Consider the following 14,743-nt stretch of genomic DNA (forward strand, 5'->3'; position numbering starts at 1 on the left):
TAACCGGTGCTTCCATTGCTGGGGAGGCCGGAGAGCACTGCGTCTGGAGCTCGTGACCTCGGTTGATGGGCTGCCCTGGGGTTGCAGCAAGAAGATCTCTATCCCCGGGCGTTAAGCTGTAGAGTGAAGTCGTGACATTTTAGCCATGATGATAATGTTTGTATGAACCGGGCCATTGTACTTGAGACACTCAAATGCCCGTTGCAGGAAAGGTTTGGGAAATAACAAATGAGTGAGTGCAGAAGAGTGTGGCTGAAGGAGGGAGAGCATTTAGGAAGCCGGGACTAATTTTCTGCATTTTCCTGCCGTTTGGGCCTGGAGTGCTTTCGCAGGATTGGGGCAGACAGATCAGAAGCTCAGGGTAATTGGTTTGAAGGTGCCGCAGATTACCTGAATAAAGAGAGACGGTGTATCCTGTGTTTACGAAAACAAACCACTCCCAAACAGTGGAACATTCTGGGAAACATAAAGCCCAAACTACAGTCTTTCAGTGCGACCCTGGGAATTTCCAAAGGCTTTTCCAGCTCCATTTCTCTCTGTTTTGAGTCTCAACTTTATTCTTTCATTGGCACATTCATTCAACAAAGATTTGGGGCGCATCCCACGATCTCTGACCGTGGCTGCGGGAGGGGTCCCCTGCTTGTACCTTCTCCAGGTTTGTTGCTTTTCTGATGAGCTTGGTGATCAGAGCAGGGTGGGTTTGTGAGGGTTCCTCGTGTCTCTTTCCTTGCTATCTCTCTCTCTCTCTTTTTTTTTTTTTTGGCCGTGCTGCGTGGCTTGTGGGATCTTAGTTCCCCGACCAGGGATTGAACCTGTGCCCTCGACAGTGAAAGCGCGGAGTCCTAACCACTGGACCACCAGGGAAGTCCCTTTCCATGCTCTTCTTTATCCACATTTTGGGTAACAGATGGACGACAGAGAGAAAATTTGATCATTTGCAAGCTGAGCAGGGATAAATAAGAATGACCTTTCAGAAGTTATACTCCTCACAGTTGGCCAATACTTTTACGCGATAAAATACCATCTTTAGTCCATACTGCAGTCCTGTTGTTCTGTCTGTTTTATACATGAACGTTTAACCCCAGCTGCCTGGAGCTGCTGGTGACACGAACCACCTGGATGTCACGGTGATGCAGAGTCAGAGCAGGTACCGACCAGCCCTTTCTCAGTCACATCACAGCCAGTGCCTTACTCTGTACAGATCGAAAGGAGCATGGGGTTTGCCTGGAAACCACTGTAAAGGGCGTCTGTATCTTCTGGTCCTTCATAGTTAGAATGTGTGGTAGGGCCTGGGATTCCTTGTGGTACAGCATTTTCTTTCCATCTGCATATATTGGTATTTTTAGTAAGTACATTTTGAAACAAAAAGAGGCCCACATTTCCTTGCTGTCCTAATAGGAATAGGTCAGATTCTTAAGCTTTCCTTCTTTGGCTCCCAAAACCCTTCACCTTTGGCATAATACCAGTGGCTTTGGTTTGCTCTAATGGTGGTCCAGGGCTACTGGGAAGAGTCAGTCTTTAAAATTCTATCCATTTGGCCATTTGGTGGAAAGAGGGCTTGAGTTTACTGCTAGTTACTACCCCCAGACCACTGCTCCAAGCCGGGGCTTAGCATCCTGTCGCCGGTTTGAATTGCCCACTTACTTCCCTCTTGTTAAGCCCCTCCCTAGAGTAACTGTTTGTAGCATCAGTTTTGTTCCCAAGATGGGTTGTTCCAGCAGTTACTGGTTCGGAGATGGTCCGGGCCTGCTCCCAGCTCTCCATCTATTGCAGAATTCTGGAACCTGCACCATTTATAATGGGAAAAGGATGAAGGAAGAGACAGGCCGGAAATGCTGGGAGAAAGCCCCATGGATGTAGCCCCCTCCTCAGGGTCTCTGTGGGGTGTGGTCCACAGGCACCTAACCGGCCAGGGGAATAGGCATGTTAGCCGTGGTGGGCCCACAAAACGCGGTCCAGGGGGCCCTGTGTGGTCCTACACAGTGTAGTTTCCTGCCGAGGGTGGGCCTGGAAACCAGGCTACATTCAGGGGATTGTGTCAGGCCGCTGCTCCCTGGGTGGGAGATGCAGAGCAGACCTCGCCGGGCTCTGGAGTCTGCGGGGGTGGGGATGGGAGCGGGGTGTTTCCGTATACTCTCCGCCTTCCCCGTGCAAGTTCAGGGTTTGCTCTGCAGAGGGTGCTTCCCGCCTGTCCTGTCTCCCCCAGCTCCCCTCCCCTGCACTGAGCCACCAGCAGATGCTCTAAAACCAGGGAGGAGAGGTGTGGCCTGTCCTGGGTGCTGAGTGGTGCTGATGGCAGCTTTGTTCTGTAACCCCTAGGTCCCAAAGATGGCATAGTGATGAAGGCACCTCCCAATGATCGGAACGTCTTTACCTGAGGGTGCCTGCCTGGGCCCGTGGCATCGCGTTTAGCCGAAGGAGCTTGTCTGCCACTTTCCGGAAAACGTCTTTCTCTCCTAATTCATGAGCCAGCAGGATGCGGTCGCTGCGCTTTCAGAACGCCTGCTCATAGCTGCGTACAAAGGCCAGGCGGAGAATGTGGTTCAGCTCATCAACAAGGGTGCCAAGGTAGCGGTTACCAAGGTAACAAGAGAATAAACACTTCAGCCATTCCCTGGGGAAAAGCCTGCCTCTTAAGCATTGTCCGTAAAACTGTTGTGTTTGGTTCAGTTTTCAAAGAACTGGTTGGTTTTGTTTTGTTTTTTTTTTCCAGTGCTGGAGGTTTGGGGAGAAAGAAGGATTAAAAATGCTTTCGTTGCTATCTTTCAAATAGAGTCACTCGTAATTAACATTTGATCCTCTTTAAAATCGCAGTGTGGATTTTTCTCACCTACTTCTTTAGCTAGATGGACAAGAGATCTCCCTGGAGAAGTTGGGGCACAAGAACATACTGGGTAGAGTGTTTGTGCGAGAATCACGTTAGGCTCCCTTGGGAGGCCTGTGGACGGGGCAGCCCGGATGCCACGCAGAGCCTCGCTGCTCCCGTCTGGACGGTGATGGGCTTGGACCAGATGCCTCCCCATGACCTCTTTAGGCTGATTTCACGTGGGTCAGTGAGAATGTGTGGCAAGCTTTGGAGGGCATTGCTGACCCCTCACCAACAGATGACACCATGGTAGATGAGAGAATGCACAGGCCCAAGGGCAGTTTTATAGCAAAACTGAGGTAAGGCAGGCTCTGCCCAGTTAGGTGACAAGTGCAAATACATAGACGAAGTAATGCTGACGGCAGACACTTAGTATTGCTCTAAGCACTTTATAGGCCTCTAGAACAGGTTCTCTTTTCATCTTCACTTCAGAGATGAGGAAACTGAGGCACAGAAAGATTGAAGTAATTTGCTCAAGGGGCCCCCAGCTGCTGAGTGGCAAAACTGCAACTTGGGACCCAGTTATGACTCCAGAGCCCCCCACTCCAGGCCACCCCAGAGAGAGCCATGGAGAGAGGAGAAGTTTCATTTTCAAATAGTAACGTCTGTTGACCTCTGACCTCCTATGGCAAAGATTGGCCGGCTCATATTTTTAGTTAGTCACTTGCAGCCTCTGTATTTCCTGCTTCTGATGTGTGCTTTTTCCAGCACCACCAAGCAGTTAACTCAATTCTGGCAGTAGCTGTCTGAAGATAGCATCAGATCTCACAGGCTAAGGGCTCAGTCCCATAAGACTGCTTATTAATGTGACACCAGTCACAAGTCCAGGTTGTCACCTGTGCTTATGACTGACTGGCTATAAATCAGAGGTTCCCACAACTCACTCCTTGGGTTGAATTAATTGGCTAAAGCAGCTCACAGAACTCAGGAAGACATTTTACTTACCAGATTACCAGTTTATTATAAAAGGATATAACTTAGGAACAGGCAGATGGAAGGTATGCAGAGGGCAATGTGTGGGGAAAGGAGGCTGAGCTTCCATGCCTCAGAGTGCACCACCCTCCCAGCACCTCTGTGTGTTCACCAACTCAGAAGTTCCCTGAACCCTGTCCTTTTATGGAGGCTTCATTACATAGACATTATTGACGAAATCATTGGACACTGGTGATTGATTCAACCTCCAGCCTCTCTCCCCTCACTGGAGGTCAGGGAAGTGTGACTGAAAGTTCCAATCTGTAATCACTGTTGGTTCCCCTGGCAACCAGCCCTCCATCCTTAAAGCTTTCCATAAGTTATCTTATTAATATAACCTCAGGTGTGGATGAAAGGAGTTTATTATGAATAACACACTCCTTTCACCTTTATGGCTCTGGAGCTATTTCAGGAACTGATAACAGAAGACCAACTATTATAACAAAAGATTCTCCCATTGCTCTTATCACTCAGGAAATTCCAAGGAGCTGTAAGGAGCTGTGAGCCAGGAATGGAGATTAACAGCAAATCTATATTTCTTTTTTAAAAAAAATTAATTTATTTTTTATTTATTTTATTTTTGGCTGCGTTGGCTCTTTGTTGTAGCCCGCGGGCTTTCTCTAGTTGCGGCGAGCAGCGGCTACTCTTCATTGTGGTGCGCGGGCTTCTCATTGCGGTGGCTTCTCCTGTTGCAGGGCACGGGCTCTAGGCGCATGGGCTTCAGTAGTTGTGGCACGTGGGCTCTAGAGCGCAGGCTCAGTAGTTGTGGTGCACGGGCTTAGTTGCTCCATGGCATGTGGGATCTTCCTGGACCAGGGCTTGAACCCGTGTCTCCTGTATTGGCAGGCGGATTCTTAACCACTGCGCTACCAGGGAAGCCCTATATTTCTTATTATAAGTCACATTATCACAATGCTGGTCTCTAGAGAGACTGAAAGTCTTTGGGTATTCAAAGTTCACCCGTTAGCCTAACAGCACTCTGACCTAGCTGGTGACTAGGTTGTATGGAATCCAGGGGTGAAGGGAACCTTGACTCAGGCCTCGGCATGATCTACCCACAGCTCTTCAGGACCCAGGCAGTCACACATGGGAGAAAGTACAGGAACTCTGTAGTTAGGGCACATGTGCACACATTTTAACTTTGCCATGTTTGCTAATTGTGCAAGTTGCTTAACTTCTTTGAGCCTCAGTTGCCTTATCTGTAAAATGGGGATAATAATACCAACCTTTCAGAATTGTTATCATATTAACTTATTAAAGCACTTAGCTTATAGTCTGCAAGGTCTCTTTTTTAAAAAGTATCATTTGCTTTTTAAAAAACAGCTTTATTGAGGTATAACTTACATGCCAAAAAGTTTACCCATTTTAAGTGTGAAATTTGCTAATTTTTAAAAAAGTATTTGTTTATTTATTTATTTGGCTCCGCCAGGTCTTAGTTGTGGCGTGCGGGATCTAGTTCCCCGACCAGGGATCGAACCCAGGCCCCCTGCATTGGGAGTGTGGAATCTTAACCACTGAAACACCAGGGAAGTCCCTGAAATTTGATAATTTTTAATGTATTTACAGAGTTGTGCAACCAACACCATGTTCTGGTTTTAGTACATTTCTAATTTTAGAATCCCAGAAAGAAACTCCATACTTCTTAGCTCTCGTTCCCCCATTCCCATCCCCAGCTCCTGGCAACCATTGATCTACTTCTTGTTTCTACAAATTTCCCTTTTATGGAAATTTTATATAAATAGAATCATACATTTTGTGGTCTGGGTATTTTCATTTAGCCTACTGTTTTCAAGGTTCATCTGTGTTGTAGCATGCATTTTCTTTTATTGCAGAATATTATCCCACTATATACATACACCACATTTTGTTTATCCAGTCATCAGCTGATGAACATTTCGGGTTGTTTCTGGTTTAGAACTATTATGAATAATGCTGCTGTGAACATATTTGTTCTCATTTCTCTTGGGTAGACACCTTGGAGTGGAATTGCTGGGTCACATGGTAAATCTATGTCTAACATTTTAAGGAACTGCCAAGCTATATTCCAGAGTATCTACCATTTTACATTCCCAACAGCAATGTATGAAGCTTCCAGTCTCTCTATGTCCTCATCAATGCTTATTATTGTCTTTTTTTTTTTTTACATCACTTGCTTTTTAATAATTATCAAAGTAAAGCATGCATATAGAAGCTTTAAAAGTATAAGTTCAGGGGCTTCCTTGGTGGCGCAGTGGTTGAGAGCCCGCCTGCTGATGCAGGGGACGCGGGTTCGTGCCCCGGTCCGGGAGGATGCCACATGCTGCAGAGCGGCTGGGCCCGTGAGCCATGGCCGCTGCGCCTGCGCGTCCGGAGCCTGTGCTCCGCCACGGGAGAGGCCACAACAGTGAGAGGCCCGCGTACCACCAAAAAAAAAAGTATAAGTTCAAATACTGTTAAGAAAGCTTTTAACAAAAACTCCAGTCTGCTCCCCTGCAGAAAAAACTTTTAAATTTTTCAGACTTTCTTTTCCTGGCATTTATTTTAATATTTCTAAAGAATATGCAAACACAACTAATTTGATTAATCAGTTTAATTTTTAATTTAAAAACAATTTAGGTATTGTTTTAACTTTTATGTTGCACATACCCATAAGTTAAAGCATCAAATATTTTTACTATGTTTGCCTTCCATTTTTGATTCTCCATAGGCATCTACTTTCAACTCTTTTGGTAGATTCTTTTAGTGCTTATATCCATAAAGGTATCCTGATACTGCTAAATCTTCATTTTTTCCATTTTTGGCATTATCTCTTTAACAATATGAAAACCGATGATTTAAGATTTAGCTTTCTTTCCCTCTCCTGCCCTCTCACACATACTTTCATAACAATGAGCTCAGCATTTCATTTTTATGTATTTTAACCAATTTATTCCAGTTATAGCTGAGCCCTGTGCTATGTACTATCATAACATTAACTTTTTTGCAATAATTTGTTTATCCTGATGCTTATAATCGTCTTATATTTGTTTCTTTAGTTTTGTCTCTTACTGTCACTAATCATCCCCAGCTGTGTAATCTCTGGATCTGCAGAATGTTCGGTAGTCTCTCCGCTGATTCTCCTTGAAGAGCTGTCTGTCCCCTGGAGCCCCTTCCCCTGCCTCAGTCTGTGCTGGAGGCTCTCAGCCTCTGGCGGCTGTCTGAGGATCTGCCTTTACCCCTACCGTAGGGATTCCCCTTACCACTTTTATATATGTTGACTTTGTATTTTCTGGGCCCCAGTGTCTTTCTCCTTCTTTGTTTTGTTGTGGTACACCCTCTAGTACAGTGCTGTCCGCGAGAACTTTCTGTGATGGTGAAATGTTCAGTATCTGTGCTGTCTAAACAGAGTAGCAACACACGGCTGTTGAGTACAGTTGAACAATAAGAGTTTGAACTGCGCGGGTCCACTTACACATAGATTTTTTTCAATAGTGAATACTATAGTACCATGTGGTCGGTGGTTTGTTGAATCTGTGGATTTGCAACCGCAGATACTGAGGAACCGTGGGTATGGAGGACCTGGGAATATGAATATCCGTTATACTCAGATTTTTGACAGCATGGAGGGTTGGCACCATTAACCCTCATGTTGTTCAAGGGTTGGCTGTCCTTGAAATGTGGCTAGGATGACTGAGGAACTGAATTTTAAATTTAATTTTAATTAATTAAGTTTAAATGCCATGTGTGGCTGGACTACCATATTGTTTGGTTTTTTTTAAGGCTCCACAAGTTGAAGTTACATTTAATTTGTTTACTTATATTAAAACACATTTATAAACATAATACCAAGCTTAATTTTAGGTATTTAATATTCACTTGCATCATGTGGACTTTCATATTTATTACATTTTTAATTGGTTAATAATTTCAATTTACAAGCAGCTCATGCAGCTCAATATCAAAAAAATAAACAACCGAACCCCCAAATGGGCAGAAGACCTAAATAGACATTTCTCCAAAGAAGATATACAGATTGCCAACAAACACATGAAAGGATGCTCAACATCACTAATCATTAGAGAAATGCAAATCAAAACTACAATGAGGTATCACCTCACACCAGTCAGAATGGCCATCTTCAAAAAATCTACAAAGAATAAATGCTGGAGAGGGTGTGGAGAAAAGGGAACACTCTTGCATTGTTGGTGGGAATGTAAATTGATACAGCCACTATGGAGAACAGTATGGAGGTTCCTTAAAAAACTAAAAACAGAACTACCATACGATCCAGCAGTCCTACTACTGGACATATACCCTGAGAAAACCATAATTCAAAATGAGTCACCTACCACAATGTTCACTGCAGCACTATTTACAATAGCCAGGTCATGGAAGCAACCCAAGTGTCCACTGACAGATGAATGGATAAAGAAGATGTGGCACATATATACAATGCAATATTAGCCATAAACAGAAATGAAACAGTTATTTGTAGTGAGGTGGATGGACCTAGAGTCTGTCATACAGAGTGAAGTAAGTCAGCAAGAGAAAAACAAATACCATATGCTAACACATATATATGGAATCTAAAAAAAAAAAAAGGTTCTAAAGAACCTAGGGGCAGGACAGGAATAAAGACGCAGACGTAGAGAATGGACTTGAGGACACGGTGGGGGGAAGGTTAAGCTGGGACGAAGTGAGAGAATGGCATGGACATATACACACTACCAAATTTAAAACAGATAGCTAGTGGGAAGCAGCCACATAGCACAGGGAGATCAGCTCCGTGCTTTGTGACCACCTAGAGGGATGGGATAGGGAGGGTGGGAGGGAGATGCAAGAGGGAGGGGATATGGGGATATATGTATATGTGTAGCTGATTCACTTTGTTATAAAGCAGAAACTAACACACCATTGTAAAGCAATTATACTCCAGTAAAGATGTTAAAAAATTTTTTTCATAGATACCTTGGATTTTTTATATAGTATACTGTCAAACCAAACATAATAAAATGTCTTCTTTATGAAAAAATCTTATAAAACTTTTGTTATCTTCATCAATAATCTACCATATGTCATTAATTGAGTACCATATTGAAGAGCACGGCGCGGATGCCTCCCTGAGAATGAGTGCACAGGAGAGGCTAATCAATTTTACACACAATCTATTGCCCCTCTCTCTCCCTCATTTCTCCCTATCTAGTTATGTCACAATTTTGGAGCAGATCCATAATTAGTGTGATTATATAAATGCTCTTCACTGGTGAGCCAATAATTGTACTATCATTACGTTTCCATTGTTTGTATAACTTGCTGCTTTTTCTGAACTTGATCATTGCCTTGATGTTTCAATTTGTTTAGTTTTATTCAAACTTATAGTTAGATGTTTCCTCTACCTTTCAACTCTGTAACCCAAACAGTTCTTAGAGGGAGTTCCCTGCTGGCCTAGTGGTTAGGATTCCGGGCTTTCACTGCCATGGTCCAGGTTCGATCCCTGGTCAGGGAACTGAGATCCTGCAAGCCCTGCAGCGTGGCTGGGGAAAAACAAAACAAAACCAATTCTTAGTGTAATTTCCATGGTTAAGCCTATCATATATTTAGCAGTTTTATTCTTTTCCTGGAGATATCCCTCCTGGAGTCTTCCCTCCTTCTGGTCCAGTTTGATCTGGGCTACTCTCTAGTTCTGATGCATGGAGTCATCCTGAGAATTCCTTTCACCTTTCCCCCGTGTTAGACCTCCTGTTTGCCAAAACCCATGTCACCCTCATTTTGGTGGTGCATATCCTCTGGCAGTTTCCTAGGAGAGGGAACATGGGAGACAAATGTTTTGAGAGTCTGCATATCTGAAAACAAAATCTTTATTCTACCCTCTCATTTAATTGACAATTTGGTATGAAACCTAGAACTTCGAAGGCAGTGTTTTATTGTTTTTGAGCTTACAGTGTTGCTGTTGGGAAGTCAGCTCATGGATTCTAACTTGCAGCTGCCTCCTGAAAGGCCTTTTGTATCCACTGTGCCCCCTGAAGGCCTGCCCACTCAGAACCCAGCTCATGAGCCTCCGCCACCAGGAAGTCCACCGAGAATGGTTCTGTGCAGGTGTCCTGCTTGGAACTCACTTCCTCTGCACTGGTGCAGCACTTGCTGTGCGTTGGCTCTGTGTCCCTCATAATTGCGTACCGCTCTGTGGGTGCTCAGAACTCCCCAGCAGACTATCACTCTGACCTGGGCCAGTTTCTCTTTTGTATTTCTCTGTGTTTGACACAGAAGGAAAGCTCTGGATTTGGAATCCAAGGACCTTGATACAGGTGCCTGCTCTACTGCTTATTAACTGCTTGTTAATGTAGGCCAGAGTTTCTCAGCTTCTGCGCTATGGATGTTTTGGGCCAGATAATTCTTTGTTGTGGGAGGTTGTCCTGTGCATTGTAGACTGCCTTGCAGCATCTCTGGCCTCTGTTCATTAGATGCATGGTACTCCTTTCTCCCTAGTTGTGACGATCAAAAATGTCTCCAGACCTTGCCAAATATCCCCTGGGAGGGGGGCAGAATTGCCCCTTGCTGAGAAGCACAGATGTAGGCAAATTTCTTCACTTTGCAGGTCTCATTTTCCTCCCAAAACTTAGAGGATTTCCATAGGGCCTAAACGTGATAACACATGTGGCTGCGGTTATAAAACCTAAGTGGGCACAAAATATTGGGTCTGTTTTTTGAACCCCTCCAGTGCCTAGCACAGTACTCACTCATTAGGCCCCATGTGTGTCCAGTCAGGTGAATAATGTTGTTTAGTGTACGTTGCTTACACTCAGGGCTTACTACGTGTCAGCTACTCTTGTAAGAGTCTACAATGATTAAGTCCTCTAAACCTCACCACAACTCAGTTCTCGTTATACAGATGAGGAAACTGAGGCAAGGAGAGGTGAGGTAACCTTCCCAAAGTTTCAAAAAGTTTCAGGACTGGGATTTGAACCCTGGCCATCTGGCTCCAGAGTTTTTGCTCTTAAACACCATGTTTTTCCTGTGTGTTTATGACTTTGGGTTGGGAACATCCTGTGGGCTGCTTGTTATTGGAGCATCTTTCCTGGCGTCTTACACACAGGAGGTATAATCTGCAAATGTTTTACTGACTAGTAACTCATGTGCCCAGGTACTTTAGTAAAGCACTTTCCCAATAGTGTATTGTACATGTGTGTAACATTTTATACTTGGCAAGTTATTTTCGTATATGTGCTGCTCATCCCCAGAACTCCATGAGCTTTTTCTTTTGGACTTGTGAGGAAATGGAGGCCCCCAAAGGGAAGTGACATACAAGCTAGGGCATGCCAGAGGTGGCACCAGAACCGGGATCTCCTGGCTCCCATGCTCATGTCATCTCTGTTATACCAGGGGCCTCGGATAAGGGCAGCCTCTTTTGTCCTCATGGGGATTTTACCTAGTAGCTAATAGTGTGTGGGTGTGATACCTTATCCACCAAGCACGAGTGGAGGTGCCCTGCACAGGACAAGTCATCAGAGGCATGGGCTTGGGAGCTGGGAATTCATGTAGAAACTCCACTTAAACATTTTAAGTTCATTTAAAAAAATTTTATTGGAGTATAGTTGATTTACAATGTTGTGTTAGTTTCTGCTGTAGAGCAAAGTGAATCAGTTATACATACGCATATATCTGGTCTTTTTTAGATTCTTTTCCCAGATAGGTCATTACAGAGTATTGAGTAGAGTTCCCTGTGCTATATAGTAGGTCCTTATTAGTTATCTCTTTTATATATAGTAGTTGTGTACCTGTCAATTCCAATCTCCCAATTTATCCCTCCCCCCCTTACCTCCTGGTAACCGTAAGTTTGTTTTCTACATCTGTAACTCTATTTCTGTTTTGTAGATGAGTTCATTTGTACCCTTTTTTTAGATTCCACATATAAGCGATATCATATATTTGTTTTTCTCTGTCTGACTTAACTCCACTCAGTATGAGAATCTCTAGGTCCATCTGTGTTGCTGCAAATGGCATTATATCGTTCATTTTTTTTTTTTTAGTAACTTTTTTTTTAGTAAATTTATTTATTTATTTGTTCGTTTTTTGGCTCTGTTGGGTCTTTGTGGCTGCACGCAGGCTTTCTCTAGTTGCGTCGAGCGGTGGCTTCTCTTACTGCGGAGTATGGGCTCTAGGCACACGGGCTTCATTAGTTGCAGCACACGAGCTCAGTAGTTAGCAGCTCGTGGGCTCTAGAGCACGGGCTCAGTAGTTGTGGCACACGGCTTAGTTGCTCCGCGGCATGTGGAATCTTCCCGGACCAGGGCTCGAACCCATGTCCCCTGCACTGGCAGGCGGATGCTTAACCACTGTGCCACCAGGGAAATCCCACTCCATTATCTTTTTATAGAACTTTTAGGAAGCTGGTCCTTGGGATGTTTCACCACAGCTTTCGTTTTCTCTGAAAGTAACCAGACAGGTTATTTGATGCAGCTTTAGTGAAGAAAAATGCAGTTTCATTCATAAAATTAATGTTTATCAAATTTCTATTTGATACCTACCACCACCCCTGAGTAATGACATAGGACTTAGATGATTAAGAAGTACAGACCGCAGGGCCTCAAGGCATAGAAAGTGAGCCCCCCAGAGTTCACTGCTGAGTGGGTGGGCAGAAAACTCAGCAGGTGGCAACATGGGGTGGGTAAAACATGGAGGAAGGGAAGGAAGGGAGGAAGGCAAGGAAAAAGAAGAACTAAAGACCATGTGCAAACTTATGCAATGTCATGTGTATCTAATTTATGTAAAATGTTACATTTGCATACATGTTCACGCACAAAGAACTTAGAAAAGAGTTACATTTATATTGACCAGTCATATCCATTGATAAATGAAAAAGGCAAATAGGAAAGTAGCAAGTGATGCGTACAGTCTGATGCACTTTGGTTAAAGCGCAAATCCACTTCTGTCTGCCAGCCTGCTTCTATTTGTTTGAGCACAGAGAACCGTGGGGAACACAAGAGACTGCTGACGCCGGTTGCCTGGCAGCGAAGATGATTAGCTTTGCTTTTATGGATTTTTCCATTGTATTGTTCCACTTATTAAAACAAGCATATATTACTTGAGTACTTTGTGAAACATGAAATCAGGTTCAGAAATGTGTGTTGAGTGTCTGTGCCAGCGCTGGCCCAGTGCTGTATATTCACCATCTCACTGAAATTCTCACCGCTCAAAAAGCCTGTGCTCCTGTCTGCGTGATACCAAAGGGGAAAGGGAGGCGTTGAGCAGGAAGCAGCTCGAGCAGTTGAGTAACTTCCCAGTTAAGTGGTGGGTAACCTCGGGGGGAGCCAGCCCTGTCTGGCTGTGAGGCCCGCGCTAGGACGGCACCTGCGCAGTCCCTGTTCCTTCCAGCACTCCGCCAGCCACCCTTCCCCAGCCCCTTCTCCCCATCAATGCACACAGAGAAGGAGGCCGTGCTGTGGGAGGGCCTTCGGCCAAAGGGCCTTCTCCTCCCCCCACCTCCAACACCACGTACACACCATTCCCAGAGTTTTCAAGCAACTTCAGGAATTCCCGACCAAGGAAGTGTAGTGCAGAGGGTATGAACGTGGACCCAGGAGCCAGACTCGCCTGGGTTCCAACGCCAGCGTACTTACTAGCTCTGGGATCTTGGGGGAAGTTACTTGTTCCCTTTGTCATTCGTATCGTCACCTCTGAAATGAGGATTAAGCAATACTGGCTACCTCATGAGGTTGTTTCAGCACCAGCGGAATCAATTACGCAAGGTACTTAGAACAAACAGCACTTGGCACGTGGTAAGCGCTGCATGTGGCAGCCGGTACCAGGGGGTCCTGATGATGCAACAACCAGCATATCTTCTGGTCTGAGAGTCGTGGTCCGAGTACCAGGCAGGGAGTCCTGAGGGGAGGACACAGGCCAGTCAGTGCCCTCATCTGAAAAATGAGGCTAATCCCCACCTTGCGGGGTTGCTGTGAGGATTAAACGAGGTGACCACTGTGTAGCACGGAATGAAGAGAGAATTCTGCTTCCAGCTGCCTGTCTACCTGCAGCTAGGACTTGCCGAGCCTCCACAATCGGCAAGAGCCAATTCCTTAAAGGAAACCTCCCCTCACCCATGCTGCTGAATTGATGAACATAACGGGAAATGCTATTCAGCAACAGAAAGGACTGAGCTACCAATAGAGGAAAGAACATGAATGACTCTCAAAGCCTTATGCATTTGAAACCAGACACAAAAGGCCACACACAATGTGATTCCCTTTGTATGACTTTTCAGAAGAGTCAAAGCTATAGGAACAGGGCTTCCCTGGTGGCGCAGTGGTTGAGAGTCCGCCTGCCAATGCAGGGGACGCGGGTTCGTGCCCCGGTCCGGGAGGATCCCACGTGCCGCGGAGCGGCTGGGCCCGTGAACCGTGGCCGCAGGGCCTGTGTGTCCGGAGCCTGTGCTCCGCAACGGGAGAGGCCACAACGGTGAGAGGCCCGCGTACCGCAAAAAAACCCCCAAAAACAAAAAAACCCCAAAACACTATAGGAACAGAAAATAGATAAGTGATTGCCAGGGATCAGGGATGGTGGAAAGGGACAACGGGGGGGGGGGGGAAGCAGATGGAAATTTGGGGGAGGAAATGAAAATCTCTGTTTTGCTTGCACTGGTGGTTTTCTATGAGTCTATACATTGATCCAAATGCATCAAACTTAATACTTAAAAATGGTGAATTTTATTGAATGTAAATTATACCTTGATTTTAAAAAAATAGCTGTTCTAAATATAGTAATTGTTATATAAGGAAATAAACTTAAGGGGGTTTAATAACTTTGTTCTAGTCATTTGTTAGGGAGGGGGAAATTTCCCCTCACCCCCTGCCCAAAGTTCTTTTGGTTGGTCTAATAATTAAATTGACACAACACTGATCAACAGGAGAAAAAAATTTAATTCATACACACAGAGAGGTCTCACAGAAATGG

At 44.9% G+C, this 14,743-nt stretch overlaps 1 protein-coding gene across 4 annotated transcripts in view; it reads left to right on the top strand.

Annotated features, from left to right (window-relative positions):
- ANKRD6 (ankyrin repeat domain 6) overlaps positions 1-14,743 on the top strand; it is a 202,359-nt gene that overhangs the window by 123,988 nt on the left and 63,628 nt on the right. For all 4 annotated transcript variants that reach the window (XM_067011472.1, XM_067011475.1, XM_059083235.2 and 1 more), the window contains exon 2: positions 2,320-2,583. In XM_067011472.1, the coding sequence (XP_066867573.1) occupies positions 2,464-2,583 (120 nt within the window). In that variant the 5' untranslated portion in view covers positions 2,320-2,463. The remainder of the gene's footprint in view (positions 1-2,319; positions 2,584-14,743) is intronic.

The sequence above is a fragment of the Kogia breviceps genome, chromosome 13 (genome assembly GCF_026419965.1).
Source record: "Kogia breviceps isolate mKogBre1 chromosome 13, mKogBre1 haplotype 1, whole genome shotgun sequence".
In the NCBI taxonomy this organism is placed as follows: Eukaryota; Metazoa; Chordata; class Mammalia; order Artiodactyla; family Physeteridae; genus Kogia; species Kogia breviceps.